At 46.5% G+C, this 21,038-nt stretch overlaps 1 protein-coding gene across 6 annotated transcripts in view; it reads right to left on the bottom strand.

The window, feature by feature from the left end:
* Window positions 1-2,694: 2,694 nt before the first annotated feature.
* The window catches only part of ATP11C (ATPase phospholipid transporting 11C (ATP11C blood group)), a 52,729-nt gene continuing 34,385 nt past the window's right edge, over window positions 2,695-21,038 (bottom strand). For 3 of the 6 annotated variants that reach the window (XM_085060750.1, XM_085060752.1, XM_085060746.1), the window contains exons 19-29: window positions 20,682-20,945; window positions 20,166-20,340; window positions 19,416-19,518; window positions 18,267-18,412; window positions 17,837-17,896; window positions 16,667-16,794; window positions 14,113-14,248; window positions 12,571-12,636; window positions 11,701-11,804; window positions 10,173-10,326; window positions 2,695-6,057 (exon numbers count right to left, since the gene is read on the bottom strand). In XM_085060750.1, coding sequence (XP_084916876.1) covers window positions 5,941-6,057; window positions 10,173-10,326; window positions 11,701-11,804; window positions 12,571-12,636; window positions 14,113-14,248; window positions 16,667-16,794; window positions 17,837-17,896; window positions 18,267-18,412; window positions 19,416-19,518; window positions 20,166-20,340; window positions 20,682-20,945 — 1,453 coding nt within the window. In that variant the 3' untranslated portion in view covers window positions 2,695-5,940. Of the gene's footprint in view, window positions 6,058-7,165; window positions 7,262-8,116; window positions 8,208-10,172; window positions 10,327-11,700; window positions 11,805-12,570; window positions 12,637-14,112; window positions 14,249-16,666; window positions 16,795-17,836; window positions 17,897-18,266; window positions 18,413-19,415; window positions 19,519-20,165; window positions 20,341-20,681; window positions 20,946-21,038 lie in introns of those variants that run through there. The other 3 variants (XM_085060748.1, XM_085060747.1, XM_085060749.1) reach the window with 3 other exon arrangements.

The raw sequence follows: 21,038 nt of genomic DNA, 5'->3' as shown, positions 1-21,038 counted from the left end.
TGTCACCCCTAAGGTTTTGCAATCAATCCATTTCTCCCTGAACAGAAGTCATTAGACAGGATCTGGATCAGCTCTCAGCAGCCAACACACCCTGCTCAAGCCCCAGGTGGGCTGGGCTGAGCCACAGCACTGGTGCTGGCAGCAATCCTGCACATCCCAAACCTCCTCCTGCACATTCCAAACCTCCTCCTGCACATCCCAAACCTCCTCCAGACATTCAGCTGACACAAGACAACCTCAGCCAGCTCTCAGCATGGAAAAGCTGTGTTCACTCAGGCTGGAGGCTAATTGCTCATGGCTTTTCCTTATGGCCCCTAGGATTCATGGTTTGGAAACCTGGCTGCTCCACCTCCTTTGGGGCATTTCACAATAAATGCCCAGCTATCCCAGCAAGGCATGCTGCAGAGCTCTAGTCCAGCTTCTCAGATTTTACACTGGCAGAAGCTCCTTGGCACATCTGTGTCCTGCAGAGCCAAGTGTTACTCTCTGCCTGCCCAGGAGATGATAAACTGAGCTAGAAGGAGCAAAGAGACAGAAAAATGAAACAAGGACAGCCAGAAGTGAAATGGCTGATTCTTTTTCAGGCCCCCTAACAATGTTCAGCACTCTGAGTGTGGTACACACAAACTTGTGTAAAGGGGCAAGGGCCCTTTAAAGCTGAGGAACTCTTGACAGCACCTGCAGCACCTGTTTGCAGAGATTTATTTCATGTGGGTGCAATGCCTCATCCTTAAATCTAATCTTAGGGAGAAGGTGTAGGAAGAATTCCAACTAATTTCATTAATTCTAGATCAGAGGCTGAAAAAACCCCCTCAAACAGAATTCAATACCTCTTGAATTTGAAAAAAGAGATTTTTTTTCTTTTCCCAGATAAAGGCTAGAAGATTGGGTTGAGACTGGAGCCATTACTTGGATTTGAGAAATCACTCTTCAAAAATACCTGTTCAGTCAAGTGCTGAGAACTAGAAAAACAGAGCTGGCTAAATGCAGGTTAGAGTCCAAGTGATGTCCAAGGGAATTGCTCACCTCTGGAACAAGCAGAGCACAACAAACTACTTATAAGGGTAATTAAACTCGGGTTGGTTTTCATGGACAGGGATTTTAGGAGGATTTCCTGTGCAGACAGCAGCATCACCCTCAGTCCAGGGTGCCATCCAGTGTGGGTTTCCCCAGCTGGTCCAGGTGGAGCAGACCCTCCACAGCCTGGCACCAATCCTGGCCCCACTGAAGGCAGCCAAGCCTGCAGACATTTCAGCTCTGCAGAAGGAGGATTTTATGTCACCTTGAATGTGAAAGAAGGGCTCCACTCTGCCCTGCCACATCACTCTCCCTTTCCCCCTGGGAGGGTCAGACTCACCTCATTTGTTGTTACAACCCCTGGCTGTGGAAGGGAACACTCAGGTGCACACACACCCTCTCTCCAGGCCATGGTGTATTTTCCAGCTTAGCAGGTTATCCTCAGACAGGTGAAAACTGAAGAAGCAAAGCCCAATCCCAGCAGTGAGCACACTGTGGATGCATGTCCTGCAACAGCTGCAGGGGACAGGAGGGACAGGAGGGACAGGAGGGACAGGAGGGACAGGAGGGACAGCATGACCCCTCCACGTGCCAAGAGCTCTCACACGCCAACAGCCTGACCTTAAAAAAACTGCTGTCCTTGTTAAAAATCACCTTACAGCATGACATTGCCTCTCCTTTCCAACAAGGGCTACATGGGTGTTTTAAATGCTAATTTCGGTGCTTTCTGAAATACTTGGTGACCTGCAGTCATCTCCCATCGCTCACATTTACAGCTTTTGTCCTGCCAGCCTGGGGAGCCAGCTCAGAGTAAAGCCCTTCCCAGCTCTTCAGATGATTTTCACTATCACTCACTGGAGCTATTAAGATTCTCAATGCGTGTCTCTGGTTTCCAATAGTACAAGCAGCTCCGGAAAGGTTAGAGTTTGTTTTAAATAGCTCAGCCATCTGTCCTGCGGTGCCTGATGGGAGCTGCACAGATCGAAGCAGCCAAAACAGAATTTTTCAAACTGTCTGTTTTTCATTACAAACATTTCAGCTTGAATCAGACCTGTGTCCTTAAAAAAAAAGTTGTCTATATATTTTTCTTGTGTATTATACAAACACTGTGAGTCGTGCTTTAGCAGTTTCCTTGTGTTTTTGGAATTTCATCAATGCAAATATTGGGCCTGAACCTCATTTGTGTACTTCTGAAAAATGTTCATTTATTACAGGTGGCCATGACACACAGAGCCAACACAGAGCAGTAAGGAAAATGCTTCTTGAATGGAAATCAGGCACATGGACCTACATTTTTCTCAGCCAGTTCCTAAATGCCAACTAAAGCCCTGAGTTCACCTATTCTAGAAAGTTAAATCAATTATTTGCTTAGTTCACAGGATTCACTTTCATAATTAAACATTCATTTTGAGGGAAATGAGTTGAAAGCACACAGGCCAGCTATGTGCAGCAGCTGTTACCAGCAGTTGCTAATACACTGCCGGAAAAATAAAAATGTATGAGAACAATCAGTATTTCCTTAGGCAAATGCTGCTCCACATCAGAGAACCAAACATGGCCTTGTGGCATCTAAACCCCACTGAAAATGCTGATGGTGCCCCATGTACTACCCTGGAAAAGCCCACATAATCACCCATCCCCTAGGAGTATCCAAGGAGATGAGACAGACAACAAATATATATTAATCAGAACAACATACCAAAGTTTATTGATTACTTCAAACAAAAGTTTCTGTAATGAAAAAAGAGCAAGTTGCATTCATAAAAGGTAACATTCACATTCAATTTCCTTGATATAAAGCAACATAAATGTATAAAATTGCATTTAAGTGAAAAAAATGTAAGGTTGCAGTCCTTTTTCTTTGCAAGAAGCTGAAAATGTATCTGCTCATTGCCTGTATATAATTTACATTTTCTATACACTACATGATTTTTTAAAAAAATTCGTAGCTGGGAAATTGGATAAATGGTGCAGTATTAGGAAAGTTTTTCAACTGTGTGTATACAAATTCAATTTGAAGCTTTTATGCAATTCCGAGTAATTTATAATATTCTCATAACGATTAGGATTAGTTTTTGAAAAGTCGCTATGACTACACCAAGCTCCATCGTTATCACAGAAGCGTTTTAGAGGGAATCTTAATTACTTGCCTTATCTTTCAGTGTCACTAGTCAGTGATTAAACTTCAACGAATTATGATGAGAAAAACCCAGCCTTTGTTCCTTCAAGTTTCTCCACCGAGAAGCCTGTACTGACCTTTTGGCTCACTGAGGAGCACTGTAACAGTGCAGTGGCACCACCAAACACCCAGCACAGCCACTGCTGCTGCCTCACACCTTACAGCTACGACCACCACCTGTTCTTCCCCTCTCTACCCTCAGCAGGGGTCTCCTGCTTCCCTTGGTTTCACAAGCCACGCACAGCAATAGGAATTTCATTTTTGCCACTGCTGAATGACAAGGATCAGCTCTTCTGCAGGACCAGGGCAGCCTGGCTGTCCTTGCACCCAGCGCTTTGCCAGTGCACTATCTGAAGATCCAAGCCCAAGAAAATCTGCATTTTCCAAAAAAAGCTGCTACTCAAGCCATTCCACATTAATTCCACCCCACCTATGAGCACACACACCTTGGGTTTGAACATACAGCTATTGCAGTGGCTTGTTCCAGCTGGAGAGAGGACACTTGGACATGCCAAGAGAAAGATTTGGGTCTCAGAAGGCTCTGTCTTGAGACAGGCAGCAGAAATTATCCTGTTTAAGTGACTATTTGAACAGTTCACACACATGACAAGTTTCACTGCTCCCACTGATGTCACCAAAGGAATTCCAGGGGAACAGACTCTGACCCTTGGAGCAGAGCACGACACAAAACAAACTGAAAAGCAAGGTGTCAGGCTTGGGACCATTTGGGCTTGGAATGGTTTTGAATCACAGGAATTAGGCATTTTCACACCCATATTTTGAAGGTTATGTAAACACAAGTCAGCAACTGTATATTTAAGGAGAATGGTTAGATTTGGCATATAGAGCATATCTTCATTGTATTTGTCATATACTTGATCTGTAGGCACCACATTTTAGCAAGAAAAGTTGAGAACGGGACAAGGTCTGCAAGTTGAATTCTAGGTCTGTGAAATGAGCTAGGAAAACAGAAAAAAAACCAAAAGGAAGGAAAGAAAAGCTTTGCCCATGGACACATGCTGGCAGTGCAGCTCCTTACTTGCATGCAGCAAGGAGTCGAGCCGCGGTCGCTGACACAGTGCAGACACCACTTGCTTGAGGCCAGTGCAGAGTGTATAATACAGTGGTCCTGTCCAGATGTCCCCTCCCGTGCTGGGTGATGTCACAGCAGCCACAGGGACTGGGCACTGCCCTCTCCCCCTCAGGTCAGGCCCATCCAAAGTCTCATGATGGATTTGCCAGCAGCTGATCCGCACCAGTTGATGATGAACTGCAGGGCTGGCAGCCAGAGAGCAAGACTTGATCCTCCCCAAAATTAGTAGCCTGCAGTTCAACAAAATTTGGTGAGGGGAATGTTCCATCTAGTCCCAAAGTGTTTTGTTGTATATACATGACACAAAGCCTGGGAGCCAAACCCAGCAGCAGCACAGAGCTCGTTGCTTCTGAACTGAGCCTTGGAGCTTCTCACAGCAGTTCCTCTGCCCCACTGAGCAGAGCCAGGGCTGGGGGACATCAGCACGAGGGAGGGACTGTCACACCAACCAGCGGGGCACACAGGCTGCTCTGTCACTGCTTAGGACTTAGCACAACAAAAAAAGCTGCTCTTTCCACATATGAAGTATCAGAGAAAAAAAAAACAATATTGAGAGTCAGGCATCTCATCTCTGCTGTGCAGGACCGAAAGAGAAAAGTTCCTAAGACCATGGTACAGGTAGATTTAAAAAGAACATGCCAATTTAAAAAACAAATAGAATGTAAAATGAAATCAGGTTCATGAAGTCAATTTGAAACCGTCTTCTTTTTCCTTAGTGCAAATAACTCAAGATGCAGTTCTATGTGCCTGCAGGTCCACAGGCACAGCCTTGTCCCTGGGATCACCAAGGACCACACTGCCACTCAGGCCTTCAGAGTGTTGGAGCAACTGCACAGTGCAGTGATGTAAGCACAGCCACAGGAGCCTGGGCAGAGGGGCTCAGAGTCTGCCACAGCCCAACTTCTGGGATTCCTTTCTCCCCCACAAGTTTCCTTCCATCACAAACAACCACGAAACAACCTTCTCTTCACCCTCCAGCAGGAACAAACCCATCAGCAAACTGGTTGTGGGAGGATGCTGTGGCACTTCCCAGCACTGCAGCTCTTCACACAGACTGCTTCCAGCCACACCTGCAGGAGGATTAGCAAAGGTTTCTCCCGAATTTTCAGTGAATCCTGCCGCTTGCATTGAGCAGCCCGTGGCTGGGAGGGGCAGCCACATCACAGCCCCAGCAGCAGGGGAGTTGCTCCAGGGCTGCATCCACGCTGGGTGAGAGGAGCAGCCTCTTCCCAGTGCCTTCAGGGAGCTGCAGGGGGATGTCACCGGGCTGAAGTCTGTGCTACGTCTTTGGTCAGGCAGAGCAAGAGTTGTGAGCAGCTCTGTGCTGCTCTCAGACAGACCTGCAGTGGGCAGAGGAAGCCCCCGTGTGAGTGGGGCTGGCACTGCACTCCTGCACTTCCACTCGTGCTGTTTTGGATCAATTCCTAAAGATGCTTTCTCAGCCTCCAGTGATGTAGAATTTGGCAGAATTGGTTTTTCTGGGAGGGCAGGGAAGCCACCAGACCAAAGACAAATGGTACCGTGGGGACAGTGCCCTGGCTGCTGCTCTGTCAGCACGGCTCCTCACAGTCCTTGGTGCTAGCAAAGGGAACTGTCAGGTTAAAACCACAGGTTTTCCTACAGCATGGCAATAGTGTCTGCATGGAGCACTTTAAGGTATCCTGAGAGGATATCTTTCTGCCAAATTAGTAACAGCATCTTCAGTCTTCACATAACCATTCTCTATACGTTTGTATGACACTAACACAGGCAGATCAAAGGGGCCAGCCTGCAAAAATCAGAAGGAAAACACACGTGTGTTGCAACTGCTACATTCCCAAACTCACACACCTTTCCCTGGGTTATTTAAAAAAAAATTAAAATTATACAGGAGAAGAAGAATGATTAGCCCATAATAAAAGTGCCAAATATCATTCACAACCAAGCCATCAGATGATAAATCGATTTCCACAATTTGCAAAATGCTGCATGAAGTCTAAAAGTGGCAGCTGCCTTGCTGTCCTGTGCTAGTCCAGCTGCCTCCCACACCACTCTGCAGTGGTGGAGAGCACCACCTAATGCCAGTGGGGAAGACCTGGTGAGCCTGGCTGCTCCTGCCCTGCCCACAAACCTGATTTCTTTAGCAGCTGGCCTGGGTGCAAAGAGGTTCATAGACAATCTGCAGGTTTATGTTTGCAGCAGACACCACACATAACATCTCCCCTAAAAGCAGAATTGTGAATTCAATCAGGCACTTTTATTTTATTTATTCTGCTATCGGCTTACTACAAAGTTTAAAATCAGGTCAACTGGTCGGAGGATGCTCTCGGTGTGTGACAGACAGACAGACACCAAGACATGCCTCTGGCCCATGTGCTGACATACACAGATAAGGACATGTGTTTAGTTTCCATCTATGCAGATAAATTAAAACATACTTATTTCTATCTGACAGACCAGCATGCACCCTAGACAAAGGGATTTTGGTACAATTCAGATGCAATACTGGAATCATTTTAACAACTGAGATTTCAATCCTTCACTGTAAATGTATCAGCATTAGCTTTTACAACCACTGTTAGCACAATTCAGATTGCACTCTCAAATTAAATTTTCTGCTAATATTAGACTGAAATAGCAGTTAGATTGAAAGATTTGTTTACATATTGCCAAATATTTGAAAGAATCTGAAGAGATATGGGATTTTGAAGAGGTTGGTTAGGACAACATCCCCAAATTAAAATGCATCCCAAGCATTGCATCTCCATTCCACAAGGACAGATGCCCCACACCGACAGTCAAGAGGATTACAAGAACCATGGTTTAATTGATTTGGAGGGGTTACACTTGGTTAATTGATGCCTTTAAAACCATCCCAACTCCTCTGGACAGGGTACCTGTTACAACACATTAGACTCATCTGAGAATGTTCTTAAAAGAAGTGGTCTGACAGAAGGTCTGGCCGACAATGAATCAGGTGCCTTCCTGCTGCTCTGCAACAGCGAGGCAAAGAGACTTATAGCACACAGGACCCTCAGCCTGCCTGGGGTCAAACAATGCAACACACACAACCCTTTCCACAGCTAAGGCATTTCATAACGGATGGAGCAACACTCGGTGATTCACACTGGCTGGTTTTGCAGGGCAGGAGGCATGGAGGGTATGCAGAAACTGGCTCTGCTTCTCCAAATGTTTAACTTCAGGCTTGGAGGTTTATGCTGCAGGTGCTTTTGAGGGAGGAGGAAAACATCCCTGATCCCCACAGTACTGGTATTTCTAAAACAGCAAGTCATGGTGGAGATCTGCAGGGAAACCAGGGATGTGTAATCACTTTGCTCAGGGTTAGCCCCACCACTCCATGGTCAGCAAGTCCATGACTATCCCTCCTCGTTGTGGCTTATTCACTCACACAAACAACAGCAGCACTAACAAGTGGGATGGACTGGGCAAGGTGGGCACTGGGGAAGCTCCTCCTAGGTCAGACAAGCCCGAGACATTTGACAAATCATCCAGAGGACAACCAACATCAATTCCACCTTGTCCCACTTTATCTGCTCCACTAACACAGGACTACAGCAGGGAAGGAGTGTAACCAGCTTTGTCTGTGTCCACCTCACTTGGACATCCTGAGCACGACCAGCTCACCCACCTGAGGTGCAGCAAGAGACCCAAGGGGAAGAGACAGACGAAATACTTAAGGAAAAGATTCAAATTAAGGCAAAAGGTGGGGAAAAGCAAGGTTTTGCTGTGTGAGCAAATCTAAACGTGGGTTTTCAGGAGTTAGGCATCAGAAGGAAGAAAAAAAGCAGTTGAGCAAGCAACACATTGCGACTCAGAAAGGAAATCACCTTATTCACTCCAAGAAAAGCTGTGATTGCTGGAAGTTTGAGAAAGCATGAAGATAGTGGATGTTCCTGAGGAAGGAAGGCGCTTCGTTACCTAGTTCACAACAGCACAAAAGACAGAAAATTGCAGTACAAGAAAGAGAAAGGCAGAAACCAAGGAAAACACAAATGTGCCTTGCAGTTAAAAAAACAAACAAAACCAAAATAACAACAACCACATTTCCACACAGAAAATTTAATAAAGGCTGAGCAAAGCTGATGTGCTGTGTTATAGGAAACTGGGGGTGAAACCCTAACCCACTGAGCTCAAGGACAAATACCCACCAACCTGGCCTCAACTCCATCCTCCCCCTCCAGAAGGGATCCCCTTGGCTGCCAAGCTGTGGCTCTGGCCCCTAAACAATGTCTCTAATCTAGTTTTACATTTAATGCTCCCCTTGGGACACTGATCTTTATTTTATTTCAATATTAAGGTCAGGATCCTCAAAGAGGGTCTTGGTTTGAAATCCTCTACCTGATCTTAGATGCCTTTGCAAATCAGGTGACTGACTGATGGCTGACAGAGATATCCAGAGCTGCTATCTGCTTCAGGCACTTGTCATAAAGCTCTTACTCAAAGTGTACATTTAAATATAGCTCAGCCTGTGTTTGGTTTGGGATGCACATCTGAAGAGACTTTTCTAGTTGACACTCACTTTGCTTTGCTAAGTGATTTCACAAGAGCCTTTGTGAAATGAATATAAAGTACTCTTGAAAGTAAGTACTGCAAGAGGAGATGGCTCTTTGGTCAACAGCTGAAGGCAAAAATGGGTCACCTCTCAGGTGGGCTGAGCTGGGGCTCACAAACCCCCAGGTCACAATTCAGAGCACTGTCCCCACACTCTCCTGTGTCTGCAGCTGAGAGCAACTCACTCCCTGCCTATTCAATAGGGGTTTCATTTATTTCAAGCTAGAAACTACTAAATCATACTCAGGTGGAAGAAGTTACATGGCTCCTCACAAAATACAACCCCAGTTCTCTGACCATCTCTATTATTTCCAACTTCAGTGATGTCCCATCCCTGGCAGTGCTCAAGGCCAGGCTGGATGGGGCTTGGAGCACCCTGGGACAGTGAATGGCATCTCTGCCCATAGCAGGGCTGGAACTAGAAGATCTTTAAGGTCCCCTCCAGCCCAAACCATTCTGTAATTCTGTCACTGATCTGGGGATGGGGAGCTTATCTTGCTGTGTGTTGGCCAGGGGTGACACCACACCCTGTCCCCTCACCTGTGCCCACTGCTGCCTGGGGACAGCACAGCCCAGGCCTGCCTGGCACACCAGCTGCTGAGCTGAGCAGGACTTGCTGCTGCTGCAGGGGAAGAGAGGCTGCAGGAAGGGGAGGCATGGCTGGGGTGAGCAGGGCTGCCCAGGGCATGGGCTGCACCCTGGGGAGGTTCAGCACCTCTGGGCAAGCAGAGCCAAGGAGCAGGGGGCTCAGCACAGAGAGCCAGGAGCCACTGACAGGAGCAATGAAGGAAACTTCCAGGAGATTGGCACTTCTAAAGGGAGAGTCCTCCTCCTCCTCCTCAGCAGTGAAGGAAGCTGTTACACAACCAGACACCTTCCAAGGAGGGTGAACCCCATGGAGTGAGCCTTTGGTTATTTGAGCAAATGTGACGAGAGCTGACCCTGCTCCCTCTGCACCTGAGGACAGACCCAAGGGAACATCCTGCCTGTGTTTGCTGACACAAACACAAGGAGGTTTTTCCAGGACAAGCTAAGGTGTGTTTGGTGATCAGTTCAGCTCAGACAAGGGTTACACACCTCTGAGACAGAACCTTCCCACCCAGCAAGGGCAGCCAAGGAAAGGCACAGGCTGAGCCTCTCCTCACTACAGATCTAGGCAGGATTTTTAGAATAACTTCTTGGCATTTTTGGCATGTGAAAAAGCAAGAGAAGACTCTAGAAAGCCTTCCTTGAGATGTGAGTGGTACGTGGTATTGTTACAGGTTCAGCTGGTGCCTAAGGGCAAGAAAGGTCTTCCTAAAAATATTGTGTATCCATCATCTTGCTCCTTACCTGATGATTTTTCTCTTTTATATTTTTTAAAACTATTAGAAGAATTTCTGGGAAAAGGCTGATAAAGATCAGGAGAATTATTGCCAGCCATGTGGAAACAGAAGTCAGCATATGAGCAAATACAAAATACATTCTTTGCTGCTTCAAGAAAGGCCTGAAAAAGAAAGGATACAAATAAATTCTGGTTAACATGGATTTTCCTAGAAGGTCAGAATCAAAGGAGACTTCAGATCAAGCTGTTATTCCTCCCTTTCAGATGGAGGTGGATACAGCACAGAAACACATTATCCATCCTTTTCCCAATCCATCTCCTGCCTCCAAATGCAGTATTTCTGGAAGTTCATCATGATCCATTTTGCATCTTCCACATCTGTTTCTTTACAGGCTGGGAAGGGGTTTGAATTTTTCCACCATCACTGGAAGATAAATTATTCACCTTATCAAAAACCAGATCATTGTATTTCAACTTCAGGCTTTGCTATAGCTTCTGGTTAGGGTTTGATAGTGGAAATCCAGAGTCTCCCAAAACACCTCATCAATAAGTGATGACAAGGATCCCAAAGCAGTTTTTGCTTACTGTCAGGTCAAAAATATTGAGCTATGCAAGTTAAACAGTAGAAAGAGTTTTCAGTAGAAAACTCACACATTTCAGCATAGAGATGTGGCCAGACTGCAGATCTGGATCTGCTGGTCAGCAAGAGTCAACAGAAGAGTTAAAGCTTGTGACTCCCAAATAAAATATTTAAATCTGTTCCACATCTTTATTAGCAGTTTACTCAATCAGAGATCCAGCCAACAGCCTGTGGCATTAGCCCATGGGAAAGCAAAGGTGCAAAATGGGAAATGCTGTCTTGCTGTGAATGTCAGCTGAACATTTACTCCAGCACAGGAAATACAAAACTAGTAATGTTTGTAATGGACTAATGCTTGCCTGCTTTTGCAACACATTAGACCTAAAATCCTGGCTGAACTCAAATCAATGAGAATTTCTTCTACTCAGACCCACGATTTCAACACCAGGACCTGTGCTTGCTTCTGTTTATTTTTCCTTCTTAAGCTGTCCCAGAGCATCAGATCCTCTTGCTCTGCATCTGCCTGATCTGCTCCTTCCTTCTGTTTCTCTGGGTTTTCTTTCCAGCATGAATTCCTCCTGTCTCTCTCATCCATATGCACTAACAGACCCTAACAGGTTTACTCTAGAACCTTCTCAATAAAGACAAGAGCCTCAGCACCAGGAACAACCCTGGGGCAGAAAAGCAAACCACCTCCTGCCAAAGCTGAGCACCTGGGTGGCACCCAGGGTGTTCTCTCCTCAAACACTCATTGTACCACAGCCCTCTGCCAGCTCTGGGTTTTAGGGGTGCTGGATGGAGGTAATCCTGCCTCACTCAGCAGGGAAAGGAGCATGCTGCACACACCTTGGCACCTGCAAATCTCAGGATATCCCAGAGGAGGGGTGCTGCAGCCACAGCCCTCACACTGGGCATTCCCCTAGGAAAGCACCACGGAAAGAAGAATTGATACTTGCCAAATGACTCCTCCCCAAAAGAATGAGAAAAACACATAGAAAGCAAGGGAGCCCCAAATCACAAAGTGGTTCATCCACGTCCAGAATCGGGTGTCTAATGCTAGCTGTGGGAACAAAAAGAGAGACAAAACAGGCTTTAGATGCAGGGTGTATTTGATTGTATTTACAGGACATTTCAGACTGGTTTCATATTAAGGCTGAAGGGTCTCCAAACAGCTACCTCTGTGCATATGGGCAGCAGGAAAACATTTTCAATATCCACAGTCTGGCACAACACCAACAGGGAAACAGTGACATTCTAATTGTAACTGACACTTTTAATGGAATAAATTTGATGCAACCCTTGATGCTACAGGAAAGAAACGTCTAAAGGTTGCAGGGACTGTAATTGCCTCTGGTCACCACCTGCTGTCCTGAACCAAACACAAAAGACCTTTTGTAAGGTCTTATGCAAACAGTTTCATGGAAAGCTCCATGAAACAAAGTAGATTTGTTATTGTTATTTGACACGTGCTTTTGTGATCACTCTGGCACTCAGTCTTTTCTGAAACAAGGTGGACAAACCCAAATTCTCTATTGCTCCTCTCCTCTTGCTGGAACTGAACATTAAGGGGTGAAAACATGGGGAAAAGTCAACCATAACCAACTGGGGTCCTTGAAAGAGGGGAAAAACAAAAATAATTTAACCAAACCACTTAAAGGCCACAGACTGCACAAAGGACAATACACAAGTTCTGCCTCTGTGGAAGAAGAGAATATTAAAGTGTGGTGGAAAATATTCATCTTCAATACACTCACTACACAGTTTTACAGCAGATACATGAGCCTTGGCAAAAAAGGAGTGACTGAACAAGGAAGGGAGATGCTAACCTTGAGAGTGACGGTGAACACCAGCACGGTGAAAACAATCGTCCCAAAGGTCCAGTTCCCAAACACCTGAAAAACACACGGCATTGCCACAGGTGTCTCAGCCCTTCTGCTGGGCCAGGCACAGAGACAACGATGGGGACAGACAGGGTGCAAGCAGGGAGGGAGGGATGGGATGGAGATTGCTACAGGACATGGATGCTCCAGGCACCCGCGCCTCGCCGCCCGCTACACCCCTGTGCCATGCAGTGCCACACAGACGGGTGACCCAGAGCTGGGACAGTGAGAGGGACAACCTCCTACTAACAGCAATGTCGGTCGAGGGTACAACTCATTGCACCACCTGCATTTCAGCATTTCTTGGCAATTTACACAGTTTCTGCTTTCTCGCCACACTCGTGGTGTCTTTGCAGTCCCATCTGCAGAATGCCCAGTGGGGACTTTTCCAGCTGGTTTGGTTTGTGGATAACTAGTGACTAGGCACACAAAGAAAAGCAGATACTGTATATAAATCCAAATGATGGCAATGAATGGGAGGGATGCTTACCAAAGGCTGTCAAGATCTGAATGCATACATTAAAACAGAAAGTGAAATGTAAAAGTTTCCAAAAAATGCAAAAAAATTAAAGTCAATAGGAGTGAAAAAGGAGTCAATCAAACATACATGGATATTATGAACAATTGCTGGTAGCAGTTCTTACAGGCATAAGTGTTTACAGAACAGGACATAACCACAGATCTTATTGTAGTGCCACATAGACTTGACCTCTGAAGGCATTTGTAGAACATAGCAGTGCTTCATGTTTCATTCAAATACAACCAGAATGGCTACTAATACAGAAAAGCACTGATTTGACAACAAAGGGGCTTGACTACATATAGCTGGGGCCATAGATGTTGGCATTGATGCAATGTATGAATTACATAAATTTCATCAGCTTTTCTCCAAGTGTCAGATGCTAAAAAAAGTTTAGGTATTTTCAAGGGTCACAAGTGATGGTGTAAAGGAGTTTTCCATCAGTCAAAATCCAACACCATGCTGCACACATTCCCCTGGGGAAAGGGCCCTGAAACAGCTCAGGCCACCACGTGTGGCAGCCACCCTGCACTAACGCTTTGCTCTCCACTCAGTTAACCAGCAAAATAAGAAAAAAGGAAAAAGAACAAAAACCTCCAGTTTTTTTCCTCCTCTTTCAGTGCAAGCTAGCCCCAGCAGCTCCCCCTCCCAGCGATGCAAGCACTGTCCCCACAGCAGAGGCACGAGCAAGCAGGCAAAGCTCGCTGGCTGGAGCAGAGCTGTGTAAGACTAGTCATTTTACCTAGTGAGGATAACCAGCTCTGCCCTGTTGCCATGGCGATTTGGAAGATGTTTTATTTCAAGCATTGGCTGCAGAATCACACCATAAGCAAGGCTACACTGTTGGACAAGACTCGAGACGCACTGCACAGACTAAACGTGTAGATCTTCCCTGCCAGGCGTATCAGAAGGCAGTGCACAAAACAAACACTCATCTTCCTTTTTTTTTTTGTTTTTGGTGGTGTTACCTTTCCGTTGTCTTCCAACGAGGAATTTTGAAAGAGAAAATAAACCCCAAAGAAAAACACGAGTCCTTCAAAGGCGCCCAGAAAGGTCCAGTACAGGAAGGGCCTCCACTGCAGCATTGCATTGTCTGAAACCTTCCTGCCAAGAGATGGAGGAACAAGACCATCACCATCATGCTTAGGATGCACTGCAAAGCTCCTCTCAGGTTTGGAACAAGCCCTTGCTGTAGGAAGCAAGGAGGGAAATCACAAAAATACCAGTGCCAGTGCAGTGGACATAAAGAACCTTTGTGGTATGCAGCTGCTGATCAAGACAGATCACAAGAGCTTCAGCAGATGAATTGTTTTGTCCTTCTCCTCTAGGTAACTTGGATGAAAAAAGCCCAAAGTGAACAGAGGCAACACAGTCCTGAGCCTCTCCTGCAGCCTCTGCTTTGCCCATGGTATCTCATGTTATCTGCTAAATTTTAAAAGCAGAGTAAGACTGAAGAGCAGCTGTATGGGATGCATGAAATCTGTGGTGTGCTTCCCTCTTTTTAGAGAATGCACAAAGTCCTTTTTTGAGAAAAGCTCTGCAAGTCCTGTTCCCTGAAGTGGTGTTTTTCTGCACAGGCTGAAAATAACCTCCTGAATTGTATGGTGGGTGTTTTTATCACAGGGGTTGTAGCAGGAGGCTCTTGGCTGAATATAGGATGAGATCTGGCACGGAGGCAGCAGCAGCAAATGGATGGGCTGTGAGAAAAGCTCTGCAGGGACCTCACACAGGGCCTGGGGAGTGGAAGGGGGCTATCAGGGCAGGAAGGAGTTAAAAACAGTTCCCTGCACCATTATCTTTTCAGATTAATTTCTTTAAAATTTGAAGGCTGGTGGGAGATAAAAGCACTTTTATGTTAGAACCCAAAATCCCCATCTTTTTCACATTATTTTCCTTAACTCTTAAAGCCATACATCCATTTCCAGCAAGACACACCTTGCAAACCTGTGTGCTGCTGGGCTCCTCTAAGTGCAGTTTCTAAAACAAGACCCTACTGAATCCTTTGCACGACACAGTGACCACATTCCAACATATCCCAGGTTGGGTGTGAGAAAAGAGTAAGGATTAACCAGACTGGAAGTGTGGGTTCTGGCAAGGAGACAAAACACAGGCAGCTTCCTCCCTGCGAGCTGTTTTGCATTCCCCTCTCTGTCCTGCAGCGCTCCTGGTAAACAGGCTGTTTCCAGACTCAGGATCTGCACTGCAGCAGCTCAGCACTTCCTCCAGCACACAGCAGGCGCTCTGCATCCAGCAGCACTCGCAGGCATGAATATTCAAACGAAGGCTGCTTCCCCTCGGACAGACCCCAGAGATCAGAGAGCCCACCAGGGGAAGGCACAGGGCCTGCTGTCACTGCTCTCTGTCGCACAAGATTCAATTACCAAGCTATTTAAAAATACAGACGGTGGCATTTTGCCATATGAGTGAGGGAATATAGAGGTTTAGTCAACCATGGCTCTCTGAGTGTTTACTTCAAAACCACCCAAAGCCCTTCCCAGCCTTACAGCTCTTGGTACATTCACGGATTTTTCTATACCTAATGCAACTTTCACACAGTATTTTAGGCAGTTAATTCCCTTTGCTCTCTCTGCACAGACACCACTCGTGGCTCGAGCACAGCTGTGCCACACATAGCTCCCACTAGAGAGGAGCATCACTCCACAGTGACAGGCTTGCATGGGGCTCTGGCCAAAGCAGCCCTGAGCTGGCCTTCCCCACAGGGCTGAGCTGACTGCCAGGCTGGGGAATCAGCAACAGGGACACGTGGAGAGAGGCTTCCTCCAAAACACATCTTCCTCAGTCTCTGCTGAAGGGCTGCCCAAGCATGTGGCGTGGGCAGGGCTGGAAGGAAGATGGAAAGCATCTCTGTTTCTGTGGGAGATTGGAGCCTCTCCCTGCTGCAAGCAAGGAAGGAGAGCAAACAACGAGCAAAGCAGAGAGAGTCAGTCTAAACTGCCCTTTCCCTGGGCAACGTGGCAGAAAGCTGAGTGTGTGGATCGATGAGCAGAGCTCCCTGCATTCTGATAAGGAGACCTGGCCTGGGGAGGGGAAGCCTGGGGAACCACAGCCATTTAGACAAGCTGAGAAACTACCTGCCTGAGCTGGGCTTTGTAACATTCATCTTTCTCAAAATGAATGGATCTTTTTCCCTCTATGCATTACATGCTCTATCACGTGCTTGGCTCGTACTGCCTGGCTGAAAGGTACCATGAATGAATGGTCTGGCCACACTCACAGCTCAATTTTTCTTACAGATGAAGAATTCCACCTACAGTGTACCTTTTTATAGTGATACAGCAGTGCAATTTGCTAGACCAGATACTGTCAGACAGCATAAACAAGTAGAAATAGGCAGTAAATACAAGGCTGCTCAGCTTGAATGCAGAAACAGCTGAGCTAGCAGGGACAGAAATGGCTTTTTCTGCAGCTGATGGTGATCCCATCACTGATGTGGGACAGGGACACCAACAAAAACCACGGCTAACAATTGTGCAGAGGTTTGCCCAGTCCAGGAGTACTCACATGTAGAGCTGAGGGTCCGAGGTCAGCGTGTCAATGCTGATGTGCTGCTCCAGGAGGCTGTAAGCCAGGATAGGCAGCGATGTGAAGCAGATGTTGTACATGGTCAGGTAAGCAGCATCATACAGTGGCTTGGAGCAGGAAGAAAGGGGAAAATGAGACAGACAGAAAACCCACTTTAAAAGCCTCTCCACAAAGAAATTAAATCATAAATTTCCAGCCCTTGTCTCCTACATACCCTGCAGACTTATCCCTTTGTCACAGCCACACAGCACAGTTTCATCTGATAGGGGTTGTGCTCTGTGCAATGCAAGGGCAACAAAACACCTGCAGGCTGTGTGGCCAGGAACTGCTCCCACTGACAGGAAGTTTTGTAACTGGCTGGTCTCATCTCCAGCTTACCCTCCAGAAAAACATGACTAAACAGCCCTTATCACAGCTTTCTTGTTGCTGCTCTTGTGCTGCCATTTCTATTAATATACTCCATGCCTCCTGTGGCTCTCTAAAGACTAGACTGCTTTAGAGGAACTATAGCTTCATTTTTTTTAAAAAAAGAAAAAGGCAAGTGTTTCTGCCAAAACAAGTGGAGAATTATCTCTCATCATTTACTTTTCCTGTTACTTTTGAGCCCAAATAGACACAAAAGCCAAAGTTCTTGTCTCCAAGCACATGAACTCACCACACAGATCTGTCCCTCTGATGCTTACTTGGACTAAGCAAAGCTCTGATGACACTCATTCTGTGTCTTTTTTTAAAGCTGCCATAAAATAATGAACTGTTCTTCCTTTTGAGTGACACTTTTAAATCAGCGAAAAGCAGCAGAGGAGACAAGATCAGGAAACCTTTCAAAACTTGTTCTCTTAAGAGAAGCAGTAGGAAAATCAGGTGCTGACAAACCAGCTAGACCCTTCTCTCATTACTTCAGGAAGGTGTCCACCTATGTTTGTGGCTGGTGGATGGGAAAGGAAATAAAGCAGATTGCTTTCTTTATGACAGTTATGGTTGCAAAATATTATGATCCAGATACAGTGCTGAGCAACAAGGTTAGTTCCTACTGTCCTCTAAAGCAAGGTGCTGAAGGGACAGGATTCCAAAAACCAAGTCTCTGCTAGGAAGCCTCATTATGCCACTTGCTTATTATCCTGCCTTTATAGACAAATTACTGGAAGTTACCTGCTGTGAGAATCCACAAAAGAACTGGTATAAAAACTGCGGTAAAATGAAGCAAAGGTTCTAGGAAAACAAAAGACAAATGGTCAGCAGGGAAGCACTTGACTTCTCAATCTAAACCCCAGCAGTTTTTCCTGTTATCAGACATTAGTGTCTGACATTACAACATCAGACAAGGTAGGGCACTTGTTCAATCAGGCACAAAACCAATCCAGTGAGCAGTCAGTATGGGCAGAAGACACTAGAAGAATGCTCACATTCCCCTGTAAGCACTGTTTTCAGTGGACAGGCACATGACAGACACAGCCTGTTCAAGGGAAGGAAAACAGAACTACAGAATATCCCACACAGTTTTTTCCTGTTTATTATTTTATCCTATTGCCAAAGAGATGTATAGTATAAACAAAGAAATCAGCTGCACACTGCCCCTTACCTTATAGAAGAAATACTGTACAAGGTGTGCTATTCTCACATAATATAAATGCCCATGTGCTAGTAGCAGTTTTCTTAAATGTTTAAACTTTGGCACAGCATAGTCGCTGTTTCGGGAGGCCTGGCGTCCTTCCTTGCCTTTAATACCTGGAGACAGAGCACAGCAAGGGGTTAATCCCGAGGGGCTGGAACTGGGATGCTGCCCACCAGGTTTGCTCACATCACTCAGTGTCTGAAGGCATGACAAAGGCTGTGTTTCCCTCCTGAGTGCCCCAGGAGACCAAACACTAACACACTCAGCGTAGTTTTGGCTCCACAACACTCAGACCTGCCTCTGGAGTTCTTAAGCTATATTTAGGCTGCTCTGTGATTTCCTATGGAAGTGTGGTGAAGGGTATCTCATCAAAGCTGATGAGAGATAAGGAATTGGTTCCCTGTGGGCTGGCCTGCACCTCACACAGCTTAGTTATTGCACTGCAGCTGCTCAGCCTCCTGAGACATCCCCACAGAGCTGTTTTGTTCACTCAAAGCCACATCCAAATGGACTGCACCAGATTCCCTTCATTAGAGGGCACCACAGCATCTCCAACAAAATGAAGAACATGCCCTTTCTCTTCCCCTGGCCTTTCTTCAGTGGTACTACAGGAGTCTCCCATATTTCTGGCACCAATCAGGAGTTTCCAGCCTACTGTCACTCATGGGGACAGTGCAGACACCACACACCTGGCATCAGCCCCCAGGAATCACATGCAGGTCCCCTGTGCTGAGCTACTGTGACCAGCTAGCACTGAAGTCTGATACTTCCACTGCACTGCCATTGCAACAACTGCCACTAATCACCCACCTGCTGCTTTTTTTTCTGAGCCCCAAGCAATCCTTACCACCACAAGTTTGAAGATCTCCTTGCTCATTACAAGGACTGGACCCTTTAAAGACCCCTTCCAACCCAGATTATTCTCTGATTCTATGATCTCAAGCATCAATCTGCAGTTAAACCCTGGCTCCAGAGAAAGCAACAGCAGACTTCCCACATTTTCCCCTGGGATGGGTTTAGCCATGTGCAATCAGAAATACTGACTGCGCCTCAGCAGTGAAGCCCAGCAGAGCAGACAGGTCTGGGGGGTGAGATGGGTGCTTCAGGGACTCTTACCTATCCCAACATGGGCTTCCAAAATCATGCTGACATCATTTGCACCATCCCCTATGGACAGGGTTATCGGGCTTCCTTTTGTGTTCTTCACCATTCGCACAATCTAAGAGATTTGATAAAGGACAGCAGCAGAAGCCAGAATTCAGTTAAAAAGCCTGCAGAGACCTTCCCACTGCTCCCCCCAGGATAAGCAATCAGGCTTTTACAGCAGCAATGCAATACCTGGAGAGCTCAGGTTAATAAAACCCTTGTTACTCGCCCTGCAGTCACCACCAGAGCAAAAGCCCAATTCATCTGTGCAGGGCTGAAGGACAGTATTTAAAAACAAACCCCAGCAGCAACATCCCACCCTTCCCTCTGCCAGACCCTGCTCTCCCAAAGTGGCTCCTCTCACGCATGTCAGGGTGCAGAAACACATCACTTATCAGGCTGGGACATCATCTGCCTGAGTGAGGAAGTCACGGACTCCACTTGACAAATTTGGAAAGGAAAAAAAAGAATAAACTGGGAGGTTTTGTTTATTTCTAATTGGCCTGGGTTTACGGCTTCCTGCCAGCATATTAAACAAAGGGTTTGCATTCAGATTTGAAAGAATGGTGTGCTTTCATCACGCTCTGAGGCTCAGACGAGGCTTACACATAGCCTGGAGAAGTGCTGGTTGATTAAGACGATCAGGTCAAGTCCCAGCTGATGAATTCAGTGTGTGTCACATCACCCAGTGATGTGCTTCAGTCAGTCAGGGGTAAATACCTGTGCTTTCTGCAACGGAGCCATCCGGCAGCAAAGGACTGCAGTGCACTTCAAGCAGATTTGGAGAAATATGCTTTTGTAATTGCTAGAGCCAGAGTCCTGAGAAGGGTTGAGTATCAGCGACAGCGTTGAGCCATCTATGATCAGTCCATACTCCTGACTCAACGTCCAGCTCCTGGGGCACAACAGGAACATGCTTGAAACACAATCAGACTGAGCAGTCAACCTAGCTGCTTGTGTCATCTTAGTGAACAGAAAATTGGTTTTGGGTTAATCTTCTCCCCATCCATTTTTTGGGGCTTAGCAATTTTTAAAAGCTTAGACTTAACGTGTGCCCTTCACTGAAGGAACAGTGCAATTAAGTTCAAAGCCAACTAATACTAGAGATGATGAGCCAAGCAAAGGAACTGGTCACAGTGTCTGCACTAACCAAGTCCCCAGGGCCACAGCACGCTCCTATTTCTCTACCCAATTTGCATCTCAAACGCACATAGCTGGGTCCTCTGGCTCACTTACCTCTTGAGGCCTCCCCGGCTTTTGGGAACATCCTGAATCAGCTTTTTGTGGTACTCCAGCAGCAGCTCATGGAGCCGATCCTCCTTCCTCTCACTCTCCCCCACCGTCCTCGCCGTCAGCTCCAGCAGCTCGGTGCTGGTCTGGAAGAGCCTGCAGGCGTAGCAGGTGGATTTGGCAGTTTCCATCTTGTCTCCTGTCAGCACCCAAACCTTCATGCCAGCGGCGTGCAGAGCTTCGATCGTCTCTGCCAACTGCTCCTGCAGCCTGCAAGCAGAAGGCAAACATCACTGCTCAGGCTGCCCACACCTAATGCACGTAACCCTGAGTCTGCAGGTGGGAAATACCAGCTCAGGAGAA

Source organism: Lichenostomus cassidix, chromosome 4A, assembly GCF_008360975.1.
Source record: "Lichenostomus cassidix isolate B80296 chromosome 4A, HeHo_3.0, whole genome shotgun sequence".
NCBI lineage: Eukaryota > Metazoa > Chordata > Aves > Passeriformes > Meliphagidae > Lichenostomus > Lichenostomus cassidix.
This window is presented reverse-complemented; position numbering and strand designations above follow the sequence as displayed.